The sequence below is a fragment of the Anguilla rostrata genome, chromosome 8, assembly GCF_018555375.3.
Source record: "Anguilla rostrata isolate EN2019 chromosome 8, ASM1855537v3, whole genome shotgun sequence".
Classification (NCBI taxonomy): Eukaryota; Metazoa; Chordata; class Actinopteri; order Anguilliformes; family Anguillidae; genus Anguilla; species Anguilla rostrata.
Genome location: NC_057940.1, coordinates 29,905,255 through 29,923,070, shown reverse-complemented (window position 1 = coordinate 29,923,070; position 17,816 = coordinate 29,905,255). Strand labels below are relative to the sequence as shown.

Here is a 17,816-nt window from a genome sequence, read left to right as displayed (position 1 = left end):
TGGGCCTTAAAGTCCAACCCAAGCCTGGGACTAGAGTCTCATTATCTCTCACCATGCCTGCACTGAGCCCCCTTTGATGGGCTGCCCAACTCCCCTGCTGTCCAAGGGTGGAGGCGTAAAGGCTCACAGAACACTCGCTCTCTCTTTCAGTCCATCAAGCCCCTTGCTTTTAGTTAACACAGTATAATGTATTCAGTGCAAAACAAATCTGCTCTCTAATTAGTTTGACAAACGTTATTTACTGATTACTATTATATGTAGGGTCGTATTGATTCCTGGGAATTGTGGCCAATAGAATAAGCCAAGGTTGCCTTTGGAGTTTGCCGTTTTATTGCTGATTGCTAATGTGATGCTTTCCCGCAGTTAGATACAGTGCTACAGACATCAGAATCCGCCATTCGAGAAATGTATCTGCTGAAATGTATCTGTCGGCAGCGGTATAAAGCACGCCAGAGCCAGCTACATCTTTTCATGGCCAATAACACAGAAAGGTTCTGCGCGACGTTTTATTAGTGCCGGCGAAGCCACCAGTGTGAAAAATTGCAAACGGGTCCCTCTGTGAAGACTCTGCTTCCATTCACTGTGACATTGCTAATCCAGTTACTACAGGAATACTGCGGCAACAGCTTTTTTGGGGAGGGGTAAGGGCTGGATGAGCCTGCATTCACTGAGAGGGCGTTTAGCATGTAACGTTCTAATCCAGAAGTCTGATCGATTTTAACAACTTTTTACACTGTCCTTTTAGACAGGGCGGCATTGGACAGGATACAATGCGTTGTCATGTTTTTACCCACCGCATTCAAAGCTATAACCTCCAGAGTGGACGTGTAAGATAAAACCTTCCATTGAGAAGTTATAATCTCCCTAGTGAGCATATGGATGTTATAACCTCCACCTTCAGAAGTTATAACCTTCTTAGTGGGCATGTGGAAGATATAACCTCCCCTTCAGAAGCAATAACCTCACTAGTGGGAATGTGGTAGTTATAACCTCCCAAGGGGGTATGTGGAAGCCAAAACATTAAGGGGGTATGTGAACCTTATACGCTAGCAAAGGGAGGATGCTGAATTTGTGTGGTTTACTTATCCCCTTTCTGAAGGCTCAGGCTTTCTGTCATGGTGGAGCATATGCAGAGAGTCTCCTATTAAAATGAGTTAATACTCAGCAGCAGGGGTGGGCATTTGTGTGGGGTGGTAAGGGTAGGACAAAGAGGAGCGCTTCAGCTTACTGAATAAATGTGAATCCCTTGCACACACCACTATTAGTACACAGGCAGAGTGATCCATCATGGAGGAGTGTTTTAGTTAAGTGCTCCATTCAGAACGACTTTTAAAAAATGCAATTTATTTGCCGCCCGTCTCGCTAACATTAAATTCTGTGGAGCCATTTGGCTGGAGCCCAGGCGCCCAGCGATGGGACGGCTCTGAACATCGGTCTGCACACGGCCACAGCCACATTAACGGTCCAAGGGCAGAATGTACAGCAATCAAAAGAATCTAATCAAACTGCCGATCAGACAGAGGGACTAATGGAGGAAATGAAGAGACTGCAACAGGAAGACATCATAACGTAGTTGAGTGAACCAATGGAGACCTCTAGTTATCTCCTATATCTTCCCTTGCCACAGGACTGTATCATGTTACAAAGGGTAACAACGATTCACAGTTATGAAGCGACAGTGTAATACTAACTTGCAGCAGGATCCATTGTGCATTTGCCCAGAAGACTTGTGCCCTTGAACTAGAACACTTGAACTTTACACATCACCCAACCATATCTCAATATTATGTCCTGGTCTACAACAACAGTAGAGGTCACATCCTATACACTGCAGCCCTGACCCTTTTCCACCATACTGTGGCCCTGACAACAAACTCTCCTGCCAAAAGGACTTACATGCTGAATTTACAAACCATGAAGGTGACTGTACCCCGGTAAGATTAATCACAGTTTAAAAGGAGCATCTATAAATAGCCATAATGGAGTGCAGTCATTAAAGCTCACCTATTATTCCATGAATAGCTGTCTGCATTTTACCAACAATTACTCTTTAATGGGGAGCTTGAAATCCATGTTTACATTTCAATAAGAAATGTCGAAAAGTCTTTTGGAATGGAACCCTGAGGAAGGACAGACAACTGCCCAAGATAAGGACACATCATCGCCGCATAAACAAGCCCACTCCTCAAAGGTCTCTGTTCCAATAGAGGAACTCCTGAGAGTGTCGAACTTTCAAACTACAAAGCTGGAGTAAAGGGACATAAATCAAATCAAATGAATTTATGAAGTCCATTTTATAAACGTGTCACAACAGGCTTTACAGTGGACCCTGGCTTACAGCCCCCACAAGAGCCAGGCTAGGGTGATGGTGCTAAGGAAAAACTCATCTGGGTGGGAGAGATATAAAGAAACCTTGGGATGAAACCAGAAAAAAAATAGAGTCAAGGGGCTAACCCATCATCCTCCTCTGGTTGGCTCAAGGTGTGGGTCTTAATGACCAACACGGTCAACTAGTTGATGTTTACGTCAGTGAAATAATGGCAGTAAGGTGCAGGCCTGAGGTGGCAGGTGGGACGATTGGTGAGGACAGGCAGTGATAGGGGGGCAGGCAGTGACGGATTGGGCGGGTGGCAGGCAGCGATGGAAAGGGCCGGGGGGGGGGGGGCACCGGCGATAGTGAAGGCCGAACAGCAGCAGTGGGGGACCCTCAAGTAAGCCTGAAGACGTAAGGAGAGAGCAGAAGAGAGCAGCTGTGACTGAAGCTTAGTCTTTCAATGCCACACTCTGGTGAGTAGCTGCGGTGCATTCGACGAGCCGCGGATAGGCTGTCGTCGCAATAACCCCAGAACGTAAACATGAGAGGATGCCGCCGCACTGTTTGCCCTCTCATCTCCGCCTGTCAATGGCTGACAAGCACCGGGGTCCCTATTAAAGCTGATTGGGTGGCTTAATTGATACCGCTGCTCGTAATTCGGGTAATTTTTCACGATTACGTTCTTTTCTGTTTGGAATTAAAGGAAAACTCCAGATGTAGAGCTGCAGCGTGAGCTATCATTTATATCCATTATCCTCATTTTCAGCTGGCTTTATTGAAGGCAGCGGTGCAGAATGTTGGAAGGGCCCTTTTGAAGAGAGTTATCACGTATGCACACACCCTCTCCCATTCGGTCTCTCTCACTCTTAAAGACATTCTTGATCATGCATGCGTTGTGATCTATATTGCTACGCTGATTACATAAGTGGGAATAAAGGCACAGTTTAAAATGTGAGTGCATGAGTAAAATCAACTGATCAGGACTCTAAAGAGTTCAAATATGAAAATTAATGTTTAGTCATGCAAGCATAAATTCCACTATTTCAGTCAGTTATGTTTATAGTAGATTTGAGACGACAGGGGTTTCTTTCTTAGATACCTTTATTGATGCTATAGGACTGATAATTAGCAGTCGTAATTACATCCCTAAGCTGATGGTGACAGGTTGGTAAAATGTGAAGAATATTGGGTTTTGCATGGTACTCTGGAGACAGCGCTTGCATTTTTTGAACATGTAATACTGGCACCAACACAAACTACCTGATTCTGATATTTCATTCACCTTTTTCCCAATGACCTTGTGAACTTTTGAACCCAACACAGTCATTGAAGGTCATTGCAGCAACACACTTCTCCTGACATTCTTTTGTGAATACCGATAAGGGCTCATGATATAACCATGATGTGTTGTGCATTCATTAATGACGTGACTACACTGTGTGGAGGTGACATGCTGAAGAATACTGGACCAGACAGATTGATCGAGCGTACAGTATGTCTCACCACTTCATGGGATGGGATCAGGATGCCCATTCGACTGCGTGCTACGGGACTAACACATCATTACCCCATTCATCCTGATTTACTCAGCTTGGAAAGGTCAGATAAGGCCCAACAGCGAGCCTTTTGCATACATTTCTCTGTTCTTATAACCCCCCCCCCCCCCCACACACACACACACACAACACAAAACACAGAGAGACACACACATGCACATGCATACACACACTGGATCCCCTCACCACATTCCTGACATGATTAAGGTTTCCAATTTCCATTTAGCTGGTGGAACAAAGGGGCACTCAATATCTCAACTTTCCCAATTACGTTGTATCAATAACAATTCACACCCGGCCCCAAATCAAGTGGGCAGCTTGACACTCAATTGGCTTCTCATTGCTCTGCTGCTTCAATTAGCGATTATATTTACCTTCCACATGAGCTGGAGGTGGCAATTACCTCTGCTGGGGGGGAGTCTCTATGCTGCTAGGCATCAGATAGCCTGCACAGCAATGGGAAGTGGCTCTTTCCACATCCCCTCTAGGGGACACGCATAGAATGGCCATTGACGACATGCTCAATTTCTTCCCAAATGCCATAATTCAGACCAGCATCAGGAGGCCCTGCCAGTTTCTCACTACCGACTCTCCCCTGACTTTCAAATCGCTTCACAGGACTTCAACATGCACAGGTGGAGAATAGGGCCAGGTGGACTGAAGGTCACTTGACAACCTCATTTGACTTTGTTCTCATTCAGTTTTCACATATCCTCTGTCTCAATATGTCCTCCTAGACCCTCAGCAGGCTGGTATCAGGGCTGGCCACTCATCCCTCCTTCAAGTGCGACGCTCCACTCTGCAACGATGGTTTCTCTTTCCTGTTGTGAATTGCCGTGATGTTTTAGAGAACATCACAGCAATTCACAACAGGACCCAGAGAATCCAACTCTTTCTTAGCTCATCACCTACTCAACCCAGCTCTTAGCACAGGCACAGGTCAATTCCTGTCTGAACCACTCCAGCTGTTTCCTCACCGGTCTCCCTGCCTCTCCCATCAGACGTCTGCAGCTTCACAGCTGCTCACATGATCTACAACCTCCCCAGGATCAGCACTGTCACTCCCCTTCTCATCTCCCTCCACTGGTTACCCTCCCCCCACCCTCCTTTTACTTTCAGGACATGTCTCCTGTCTGTTCCGGACACCACAGGACTGTCTGCAGTGCAGTCAGGATAGCAGAAGCCCTGCTCATCTTCTGACATGGACTGAAGACTGCACAATGGCTTCCTTCAACCTCTTTATGCTTTCTTCTTTTTTGAAGTGATTGTAATTTAATGCAACATTTTCCCTAAATAAAGAGAGATTAAATTTCTATCAAGGAACCGTCTGACTTTAAGCCCGCCTTTTCATTGTGGGACTCCTGCTATTTTGCCCAGCCATTTGAATTAGTTTAAATCACATTTTAAACAAAGAGGAGGTCATCACCTTCCAATACCGTTCAGGGCAACAGAAGATGCTATTCAGTGGCAAACAAATGAGTGACACAGGACACTCATGAAATCATTCTGCTTTCTGTTGGAAAAAAATATCTATGAGACGTATCGGACGCATAGATACAAAGGACCTTCATAACCAAGGAGAACTTCCTTAACGATGCTGCGCAGACCTTTCCATGCGGATTTCCAGAGAGCATTACACATACTGCTGGCTACACACCAATTCATTTTCATAAATGGGATTGATTAGCATCACGATGCCATTAACAGAGTCGGGGAGGCAGGACTTGCTTTCCCCAGTGTGAGGGGACAGCGTTGGCATTCAAATGAGCCGATTGTGTGGGGGATAGGATGGGAGAGAGGGAGAAACCCTTCTTGAATTTAAACAGGTCTGATCGCACGGGTGACCTGCAACACGTGATGTCAGGGAAACATAATATCCTGTCATCAGAGGGCAATGCCAATCCATAAGTACCCTAATTGGAACAATTTAGCAATCTTTTCAAATTATAGTCAGCCTCTGATGCTATTTTATGCTGGTCATAAATTGCATACATCAAAAGGTTCCTGGCAAGACCTTGCAGGACACAATGTCTCATTCATAGCCAACATGTACATTAATCAAAGTACCATAAAACACAACAACAGATCCACCATACTTTACTGCTTTTGTCTTAGCTCGTCAATTTATAACATGCATCAAACTGCTTGATAAGACTGGTACAGCAGTGATTAAAACATATGATTTTTTTAATGATTGCATTAACATGACAGAATATTTAAAGCAATAATAAAGATAATGATAAATGCAGCATTCCCAGTTCCATATCATTAGTATCTCTTCTATTATTCAAATTGTCTCTCAAGGATAGTCTTCCATACTATTGCCCTGGCCACTGCTCCACATTACTGCCCCGATCACTGCTCTGCACTGCTGCCCTGATAGCTGCTCCACCCAGCTGCCCTGACCACTGCAGTGACCATTCATCAGTCTGAAATCAGGTCTCTGATATCAGTCCTACATTTCCCACTTAAACTCTGACCACACGGGTGATTTTGGATCTGTGGGCAGATGATAGGGAACAGGTGCACCAACCTTACCGTCAAATGCGGCTTTGAAGCCCTGCCCACTGACCGCGTAGTCCGACAGGAGCCACAGTGTGAGCCTGGGGCCCGTGCTGATGATGGGGGCCGGGAGCTGGAACCCCGTCAACCTACGAAAAGAAAGGAAAGGCTCAAATAGCACTTAGCCACAGGCTGCCTGTTTGTCTATAGAAGTGAAAAAAGGGGGAAAATGTCATGAATGAATGAAAGGATGCACCTGAATCAACAGGCAGAGATGAGGAAAAGCAGGAGCTTCTCAAACGTTTCAGTCATTTAAATCAATTCAACAAGAGACAAAACACGTGCATCGGTCTCAGCTCAAAATTGCTTTCCATTGTTCACAGTTTAATTTACTGCTTATTCACAGTTAGGCTCTCTTTCTGGCTAATTCATTTTTAAAATACAGCAGAAAGACACAGTAAAACTTCCCGAGCCTTCAGATCCATGTCCCATCTCCCGGTGACCTTGTTGGCGGAGACAGTAATCGATGCACTTCACACCATGGGCAGCGACAAGCACGCAGGCCTGAACAGCAGCCTTGGGGCGAACAGTTCATCCATGTCACCAGAGGAGCGTCTCTGAGACCATAGCGCACATATCACAGCGTGTAACGCACCAGCCAGAGAGCATTTACAGGGCTATTAGATTGCAATCAATGCAGCTATTAGGAATGATCATGGAAAGACCAAAGTTCATAGCTGGTTAAAGTGGGAATACTGTAGCCGCCATTGCTAATGATTACACTAATCATTCCAATAACAGCAATACCCAATGCAACTATTACATTGCTGGCGCTAGTATTATTTATTTATTCTACCAATTCAGCACTTTCAGTTCTTGGCCTGAAAAAGCTATGGCCTTTTACAAGCCTTCCTTAACATTAGAGTAAGAAAAAGAAAAATATTGCAGGTGTAGAACAGGGTTACCCCACTTGTCGCAGAGCACGAAATATGGTACAATTTTGAAGTAGATTTTATTGAGTCGGACTTCACATTTGAATGACTACAATGCCACAGAGCCATATTGTGCCCAACTGGGATTACCTAAAGGAGCGGCGCCTACAGAAATTGTCCAACAGCATATAAAGGAAGTATTGAGGCTAACAATGGATCTATTTCACATGGTGCAGCTCAGGTTTAGGTGTGGTGTCAATTAGGGTTTCTAAAAAGAAGCTGTTATCTTTGAGGAGAATAGTCACAAAGGATAGTGCCCTCCCTGCTGAGGATAAATACATGTTAGAACCGCAGGATATTGACCATTTGCACTCAAATTCTCATCCGCAGCTATATAAGAGAAGGAACAACAACAATACGTTTCTCAGTTGCTTACCTAGGAGGTAAAATGTTGTAAATGCTTTCCATTTATTGTCGTTTTAATTGTTGGTAATCTCGGCACTCTCGTAAATGAGCGCTCGTTCCCTCAATGTGTCAAGGTTGATTGATTCAATTCAGTATATGGTTTTCAGCACAAATGTCTGCACATTTTGAAGGATGGTAATGCATGATATCCCCCCGCCCCCCCATTTTTCTTCTTTTTCTTCTTTAATTTAAAAAATACAATAACTTTTTTGTCCATTTTTCTATCACTTGGAAATGGCAAGGGCTCTCTTAGACTTCCGATCCAATTGCAGTGCTGACAAAACAGCTGAAAAAGTATGTAGGTCTACTTCAACAAAAAATTATTAAAAACTGACTTAATTTTACAATCAAAATAAATGCAACATATTTATCTTTCTCTTCACATATGGATTGCCAGACTTTGCACAATAAATGGGTCGCTACATCGTCAAAAAAGGACACCCCTTCTCTTTTCCTAAAGTGCCTGCCATTTTGTGGTTTTTGACATCGACCCATCACAAAGTGTATCAGTTCAGCTCACCAAATGGTTGCTTTTCCAACTACTAGCTGGAGGCATGATATTATTTTTTATTGCATTTCTACATTTTTATAACATTATTTCCGGAAACATTTCTGTTCAATTCTATATTCAAACTGGGACGTGTAAGGGCAGGGTGTGCTTAAACAGAATACATAAGCTGGTCTGTCAGAAATATAAATGAGGGCATTAATATTTAGATGTATGAATTTATGCAGACAGCCAAACGATGGCCAAGCTGCATGAAAATTTGATTCCTCTTCTAAAATATGCCTATTGTGTTAAAAAGAGCTTCTGTTCCAATATTCAGTGAATGATACCAAATTTGGAGCATAAATAATATTCAACCAACGCACGTGTGACAATACATTTGAAGGGTGGGTCTGCTGGAAGCTCAATTAAAATAAGCCCTGAAGCAAAGCAACCCTCTTTGTCAGGCTGGTCAATCCATGAAAACCGCTTTGGCGTAGCTGAATGTAGCATTTATCATTATGGTGGAATGTCCTTAGTCTGTATAGATATTCCTCTGATGACCTGTCACTGTCCTAACTGCCTCAACCAGTTGAGAGAGGGGTCAATGTGCAGGGGAAAGGGGAGGCGGAGCAGGCTGGTTTGCAGACGGGGGGGTGGTAGTGTTGGTGGAGAAACACTCCTGATTAAAGCGATCCGTAAACAGATCCAGTCCCGCAGGCCAGTCTGATTTACTGGACTAGTGAGCGGCTTCATAATAAAATGTGATTAAATGGAGTGTCAGCGCATGAATAATGATCCCCACACTCTGACCATGCTCAGTGCGTGCGGGGGGCTGTACAATCCCAGGGCAAGCCAGCCAAATCTCACGGGAGTCTCGCTTTCTTTTTAAATCTCTGACAAGGAATTATGGGGGGAAAAAAGTCTGTGAAATGGTATGGCCCTCGGGGACTGCCTATTGCCAAAGAACAGAGACTGGAACAACAAATTTCAAGGAATAGGAGATACATGCATGTATTTGGTGTACAAACACGTAAAAATAACAATAAAACAGATGAAAGGTAATAACATTTACCATAAAGTGTGTTTCCTACCAATAGGTTTTACTGTACAGCTTTATATACAGTAAAGCAAAGGACCTCATTGTTGCTTTATTTAATATTCATACTTCATATTTTCAGTTTACATTTTTTTTTTCACACCACAGTGCATGCACCTGCGGGGGAAGTTTACATACTGCCACCTTAAACTTGCTGCTGAGGCAGACACAAATTGATCTGAATTAGCAACAGCCGAACGGGTCGCCTTCCCAGCAAACAATCCAAGCCTGAATCACGGCATCGTTCTTGTCTGTTTTGCCAGTTATCCGTAAGTTTTGCTGAAGCAGCCATATTCCTCGGGGGGGCTAAAAGGAAGCAGCAGCAAGATTTTGACATGCGAGCAAAAGGAGAGACATTAGTAGATAAATGATAGAGGGGACGACAGGAGGAAGAGATGAGGGGGGTGGGGGTATTTATTGGCGAACACAGTTTCCTCATTACTCTTACTTGTATTTCGGCTGAACGAAGCAAGCTTTTTTGGGGTTCCCGGAGGGGAATGCGGCGCGTTCATTTTTTGCTCATCGATGGTTCTGCCACAACCTTTTCCGCCCCAGGGCGGTCACGCACATCGCCCTGCCCCACCTGTGGCCGGGGGTAGAGGGGCGTCCCGCTCTTACCAGCCCCCCCCCCCCCACCCCACCGCTGAGGCTGGCCAGATTTATTGACCTGTCAGAGCGGAATGCTGCGTCGGACACAATCGAGCCGTAACTCTCTCTTCCTCAAGGCCTGAGTCCCCGGCCCTGACAGGAACCGGCTCATCTCCGCTTGGCCAGCGCCGGAGCTGAATTATATTCACGCGCACCACATCCTGGCACCCAGCGCCAGGTCCAAAAATGCGTGAAGCGGAACAGCCCCCCCCCCCCCTTCCCTCCCCCCTCCCACCCCCCGACCCTTTGCGTTAAGCCGCTGCAGTGTCTTTTCCTTCACCCAAAGAGGGAAAAACAGGCAGGGCGACAATGCTGGACACTGCACCCGCTTTCTAGCCAGGTTTGCTAGGCTTCATTATTACGGGCTGTGAGATAATGTATGAAATCAAAAACAGCGGTCATATCTCATTATATACAGCACAGCCAGGGAAAAAAACACTCTTCTGTGTGGCCTGTGCATACTACCCTGTGCATACAATTGTCACTAAACATGATGTTTAATGGACAGTATACTGACCTCCAGGTTAATTGGTGTTGGTTATTTGATTACAGGAATGGGATATCCAAGTAGAATAATAAGCAAAACCTGCACTAGTTTGTAGTTGCTCCAAAGGGAAAACTGCCCTCTACTGGTACACCAATACCACTTTCAGAAAATTCTGACGTGCTCTGCATGTGTTCATAAATAAAAACAAGCAAGGACGGAGACGCGTGGCGGAAAATCACACGACGAGGACAGGAAATCACTTCCTTCCCACTGAAAGCCGAGTGAATGATTGAGATGGTCCTCCAGACCGCTCGAGGCCATCGAGTCGCCAACCCACGTTCCGAATGTCACGCCACTGAGAGATTTGTGGTGAAAATGGGCTTCTTAAGGTGCGACCCATGGAGTCCACAAGGGCAACGAGATGCGTTTGTCTCCTCTGCAGATCCTCGTTAGCTTGTTGGTATAGCTTCGCCCCCTTGCCAGCACCAACTGTTCGGACCCATTCCAAAAAAGACAGAAGACCGTCGGCTGCCCACGAGCCCTTCTGTCGCAATTTGGGCCGCTCCGTTGGAATCAGGGCAGCGCTTAATTAACGGGAGGTGAAAGGCTCATTTAAAAATCATGGATAAATGGAGGAAGGCATTCACATAGAAAGCCTTTAATCTTTCTCGCCACATAGAATTTCATTCTACAGCAATGCCGCTTCATACGAATAATTAGGCAATGATATCCATTTAGCCCTTCTGCTCTTTATGCATTGAATCATTGCACTCCAGGGGCTAATTTGAAGACGGCTTGTCACCTCAAGAACCAGCTGCATTGTAGACAGTGGTAGCTTAAAGACCCATTGGTAAGGTCACCCGTTTATACCTCAGTGAGCTTAACGCCACACAGGCACAATATACACAGGGGATTGTTAGCAGATCTCATGACAAATAATTAAAAAGTGCTTGGAACAAATCAGTAAATTATATAAGTGTCCATAGCAATCATCATTAATTTCAGAAATTATCTTTACATCTGAAAATTTATTCTGCAAAAAAAATAATAAAATCATATTTGCTCCAGTTTACTATATTAAAATGACTAATTGTATATGATTAGAACGAGAACCACTGACACTTTTCAGTTGGATATGCTGAGAAGGGCGCTTACAGCCTGATTCAGCCACAGAGTGACAAAATGGTTTCCACTGGGTTTAATACAAGATGGAACCACTACTTTTAACATACAAAGACCTTAATGCAAATGTTGCAATTATCATCTGTAAAGATAAGCACCTTGGCTGGATTGAGAAATACTTCATTATTCCATGATTAGCACAGAAAAAAAATAAACAATGAAAATGTGGAACAGCCACACACAGATAAATAATTCAGAACAAGGAAGCTCTGATATAATATAGAAATCTATGGGCTTTAACCTTGTGCCATTTCAAATAATGGCAAGCGAAAAAAGTCATCAAGGTAAATGATTAGTTGTCACTCAGAGGACGTACTGGCAAATCTCATCGCACAGAAATGTTCCTAAATAATCTCCGGCTGCTAAAGTTCATGTTAATATGCGTGTGCTCTTGTGCCATTACGTGGAAACGTTTAGTCTAATTTGTCAATCAAGTCTCATTTGGGTATGATATTGGGAACATCAGGCCTTTTTATTATTTTTGTTATATAACCTTTATTTAATCAGGAAGTCCTGGCTATGGTAGCAGCCAACACAGTGACAATCTAAACAATACAATACATATAACATATAAAACATACAGTTTAATAACTGAATTGTGACACCACCACACACAAAAAATATAACATTTTTTTTTTTTTCCCCCCACAAGTCTTCAATTACTTTGGCTTGTCCAAAGATATATTTGAGTCCATTTTAAAGGACATCATTTTGTCATCCATGAGTTGTGCTGTCCTGGAACGGTTCCAATTCAGTAGGGTAAAGTAGCTATAGAAAATGTCTCTTTAGCGTCCCTCTTGTGTTTGATTCATGCTGAGAAAAAGACAGTGAGCGATGGATTCAAGTATGTTCGCAGGGCTGAGCCAAAGAGGAGAGCGACTGTCTGAATTGAGCAATTAATTGCAAATTTAGTTTGCTTTTATCTCCAAGAGCATGCTTAGAGCTATTAGTTGCATGTAACCACTCACAAAAGGCTACCAACTGTTTAATAACAAGCCAGCATTCTGGCCGAATACATCCCTAATGCCTCGCATGGCTACTGCTGTGCAGATTGGATGGAGTGCGATTCCTTACCCGGAAAGCTCGGTATCATGTTGGCTTTGGTGCCATCCGTGGGGTTGGGGAAGGGTCACAATGAATAAATTAATCAACTCTGCTGTCAGTGCATTTAGTGCTACTTAAATCACTTTACAATAATCCCCAGGCTAAAAACAATTAAGGATAAATAAAACCACTTCAGTATTGTTGAATTCTTCCCCTTGGCAAAGTGATTGGCCTAAGTACAATCTATACAATATGATGTTTCCCTATAATGAGATGAAGTGCTTGAAGGAAATCATATTCCTGTTTGCCTGATTAAAAATACTGTGTAGTGCAAGCAATTACATGTGTAGGGGATTTAGCTAATTCTACACACCACAGAGAGTTAGTATGTGCAAGTAAATCTGCATTACCAGAAAGCACAAGGTTACTGATTTTTAATTAGCCATGGGCACCCAGATGGTGGGCAGTGGGGCACCATCCGTGCTTCCAGAACTTCAGACCCCAAGATTAATGGTTCAAATGTTGACTTTACTCTTCCCAGTGAAAGCAAAAGCTAGAGCAAGATAGTTAGTTTCTAAGGGACACCTTCAAAAGACCAACACTCTCAAACTGTGCAGTTCATTATTAGCATATATTTATATTATTTTTTTTCTGTCCCTGAAAATTCATTTGTAATTAACCCCAAAAATGTTCAGGGGCAGACATGCTTAGAAGGGCAGAAGGAACAAGCTGACCAATGGAGTACAATCATGCTTCTATTTGTTTGTTCTCCCTCCCTTCCTCACCTCCCCCCCCCCTCTAAGTGATGGAGGCAAGGAGAGTGTGTGTGTGTGTGTGTGTGTGTGTGTGTGTCTGTGTGTCTGTGTGCGTGTGCATGTGTCTCAGTCAATGAAGCTCTCAACAAGCAGAGCTACATTTTTTGACGTTGCTATCTGTGTCAAGGTGGAAGCAGGAAAGAGACCTTATGTTTTACCTCAAGCAGTGTGAAATGTTTACAACTTGCAGTAAACTAAATACCTGACATGAATTATAATATTTTCGGTACATTGGAGGACTATGTACAAACAGATATTAGTGTACTTGTTTGGCTGTCTTTGAGTACATACACTACTAGAGGTAATTTCTCACGTGAAACACACATGTTCTATAGCATTTTCAGTATCTGTAGGCAGGAGTGCCAACCACCATACAGTCCTTGCATAGCATAAATTATTTAGTTTGTGTGTGTGTCTTCCAACAATTTATTGTACTGCTTTCCCATGAGGTACCACTGTTAGCTTCTCATTGGCTGTTTGTTTACTCTGCATCAGAATTAACAATCTCTGTCTGCTCTTAACCATAAGTGATTTAAATTACTATGACTGTGCAGCTGTCTTGTTGACATGAAGAAGTGGAAGTAATTTAGCTCCTTAAATAAAAATGGATCAGAACAGAATGGATTTTGCTTTCCCCTTTTGCTCAAAACACAAGGCATACAAAGGCTCTGTGTCACCCGTATTATACACAGATTGACCAGTCAATGTCAGCCATGTCTCACAGCCTCAACATGACATGGAGTTCATTGAAACTCCTCCCTTTTGGCTGTGGTCGGAATTTGGTCCAAGTCGGTCAGCGTATGATATAATGCAGTGATCTTCATTCCCGGTTCTGATGGGCCACAGCGATTGCTGGTTTTTGTTGTTATTCATTATTGTTATTTCATTAAAATTACCTCACCTGATCTGGTCTCTTTGGTCTGAGTTGGTTGCTGATATTAAGGCAAAAAGCGAAAACCAACAGACCCTACAGCCTGTCAGGACCGGGAATGAACATCACTGACATAATTGCTTATTATCCATGGGGTTGTAGTACAAAACTCACCATGATCATCTGACAATCCATTTGGAACTTAATGTATATGTCAAATTTCATCACCCGGAATCTGCCTGGGAAATGTCTCAGCAGAGTGTGAGCAGTCACAACGTTTTCTTCAGAAAATACACTACTGTAATTTATTTAAATAAATATTTGATCATGTGAGCCATCACGTGCACGCGCACACACAGTTAGTACTGTACTTATAGTACCGTTTATAAAATAATTACACTTTTTCCCTTAATGAGATTAGCAGTGAAGTGGCCAGTAATAGTAGTAGTGAATATGCACACTTGCCATATATACGAATCAGTCTTGCCCCTCTCCATTTTGCCTAATTCCCCTCAGAGCCCCATAAAGCAAAAGGGGATCCATCTATTTCTCTTTGCTTGGTCTTAACCTTTATAGGTACTGCTTGGCTGTGAGTTAATTAAGATGTTTTAACACCCCATAAATCCCAAGGTTCTGTGATCCATGCATCTGTGTAACAAACTATTTGCCTTTAGATTAATCATTTTTATTTACTTAATTGTTTATTTATTCACTCTGACACACGCATGCAGACCCGGACACACTCACACACAGACACACCCATTCATTCCTCCAATGGCCATCTCCAGTTCCTGTTTTGTTTCATCTCCAGGCTGTGCTGGCCGAGTGCTCTGAAGCATCCAGTGGCTGTGAGGGCCAAATGGTGAATAGTTTGCATGGTGAACGACAGAAAAAAAGAAGAAAAAAAAAAGAAAAGAAAAAAACACTAGATCTCGATAACCTCCAGGAGTCAAGTTAACCCTTTCCCTTGCAGGTGAAGCAAATAGTTCTATGTAAACTCCTGGATTTCCATTTCCCTGCCCTAAACCTTGCAGCTCCTAATAATCATAACATTCTTGCGCAGATTGTACTGCAGAAGGTAGGAGAAGCAGGCAGGTGTATTTATGCTTATTAGCCTAATTGAGTAATGCTCTTAAGACATGCTAACATTTCTCTCAGCAAACAGCAACAATCAAATCTCACAGAGCAATATTTAACTACCACTCCATCTTCCAAATGCTCTTATAAAAATAGTTATTTCTATGATGGTTGTCTTTTAGATGATCTTAAAAGTATTTAGGATTACCCCAGTATATTGCATATTTCATTAGGAATCTTCTCCTGGTATGGTGATGATGATAATAATAATATGTGAACAAAAACAAAATGCACAACACAATATCATATGTTGTCAGAAAAGTCTCATACTGCTTCAACCATATGGTCATTTCAAATAGGCAGGTCCCCGTTTTAAAAAGTGCATTACTTATTATAAGCGGGCTTTTTTTGGCACCTGCAGTTTAAGCTTGCTTTTTTTTTTTTCCTTAAAGGGGGGGTGGGATCTGCACCTGTGATGCTGTGCACTGTCACCACTCATAAATGCACTGGGCCAGTTGGGATGTTGAGTCGTGAGCTGTTGTCCAACCCACAGTCCCGTCTCATCCATCTGAGAATAGCGACATCTGGCGAATTGCTCCAGCATCCCTGTCAATTAGCTGTGTTCCCACGGCACTGGATGGTTCCCATGGCATCCGCCTTTGAAGCCGAGAACATTTGGAGAGAATGATAAGTAGTACGACCATCTCCAGGTTTGCATGCGTGGGCACAGACGGAAATTTGTGAGATGCCATTGAAGCAGGTGGTGTGTGTGTGTGTGTGTGTGTGTGTATGGGATCGAAGATGCATGAGATTCAAAAAGACAAAGAGAGAGAAGAGAGAAAGGGAGAAGGCAGACGGAGAGACACAGACAGGTAGTCTGATCAATTGAATGAATCATTCTCTGCACATTACTGCATAGCTAGGTTATGGAATGATCCTGCATTCTCAGATTTGTCAACTGACATTATAATGTTATTTGTACGCACATGTTTATCGTCCTTCAAACCAAACAATTTGTTTCAGGTATAATCAGGAGTATTATCAACCACCAAATCACATTTTGTATTCAATAACAAAAACAGCAGTAATACAACGGAGAGCCTGGATAGCATCTCAAGCAGCTTGATTATTTACTTGCTTATTGACATATTTAGGCCTCTGGCTTGCCAACATCATTCGTATCCACACAGCTTAGCTTCCAGGGGCCTTTACCTCTTTTGATGAGCTCACTCATCCTATTGCAATGATCTGCTGCTTTGTGCCCTGCCAAGTAAGGGATTTTTTAAGAAGGGAGGACAGAAAAAACTGAAAAATTATTTCACTTATTTTCTGGTGAAGCCAATTTTGACTGTGGCTATGCACCTGCCTGTCCCAACAAACATTCTGGACCAGGAGTGTACATAAATCCACAAAACAGAGAGGATTTGAGGGGCCACAGATGACGCATGGCTGACCTCCGCATAACCCCCATCTATGGATTTCCTCTCTCTGCTTCCCCCCTTTCTGCATTCCATAAACCCCTGACTGGCAATTATCTTAAGTAACAGGGAAGAAAGATTCATGGGTGCGCAGAAATGTCTAGCAGAAGCTTCACTACCTTGAGGGAGAATGGTGGGGGTGGCTGCGGAAGAGGGTGGGGGTGGTTGGTGCTGGGGTGGGGTGGGTACAGCTGGATTTTCCCAGAGCTCCCCACTGCGACACTCCTCTTGATTATCCCCCAGGAAGGAGCAACCCGTCGATGATCAATAACGTCGGGGGGGAAGATTAGTTGCGAAGACGCGGCCCTTTGTGGTTTGTTAGGCCTGCTTCTCTCTGTCAGAGTGTAGAGACGGTGCTGTATCTCCCCTCTGCATCAATCCACCCTCCAACCAACACCCCCACTCTACCCCAGGAACCCCCAACACCACCCCCCCTCCTTTTCCGTGCAGCGTAGCCCTCTGAGGGTCTAAGCCACCGGGACTGTGCAGACAAGGGACGGGCGCATTCCTGAACAGCTGCCCTCATGAATATTAATGAGTGCTCGTTATGTGACAAGAAAGGGTGACAGAACTGCAGAGCCCCTCTGAAGCAGTACACGCACGCCCCCGCAGCTCTCTCTCTCTGTCTGTCTGTCTGTCTGTCTGCCTCATCTCTCTCTCTCTCTCTCGAGCATGCAAAAACACGTACGAATGTACGCTTGCATGTATGCACACAGACACACACAGTCACGCAAATATAATCCAAGCATGCACGCATTTACACAAACAAGCACACACACATGGACTCACACACACACAGCCATACACACACACACACACCTGTGCACGCTCATACCTCCCTGAGTAATGGGCAGATGTG

At 43.8% G+C, this 17,816-nt stretch overlaps 1 protein-coding gene across 1 annotated transcript in view; it reads right to left on the bottom strand.

Moving 5' to 3' along the window:
* The window catches only part of csmd2 (CUB and Sushi multiple domains 2), a 259,924-nt gene that overhangs the window by 208,661 nt on the left and 33,447 nt on the right, over window positions 1-17,816 (bottom strand). Inside the window, exon 3 of the mRNA XM_064347643.1 lies at window positions 6,409-6,521. Within this exon, the coding sequence (XP_064203713.1) occupies window positions 6,409-6,521 (113 nt within the window). The remainder of the gene's footprint in view (window positions 1-6,408; window positions 6,522-17,816) is intronic.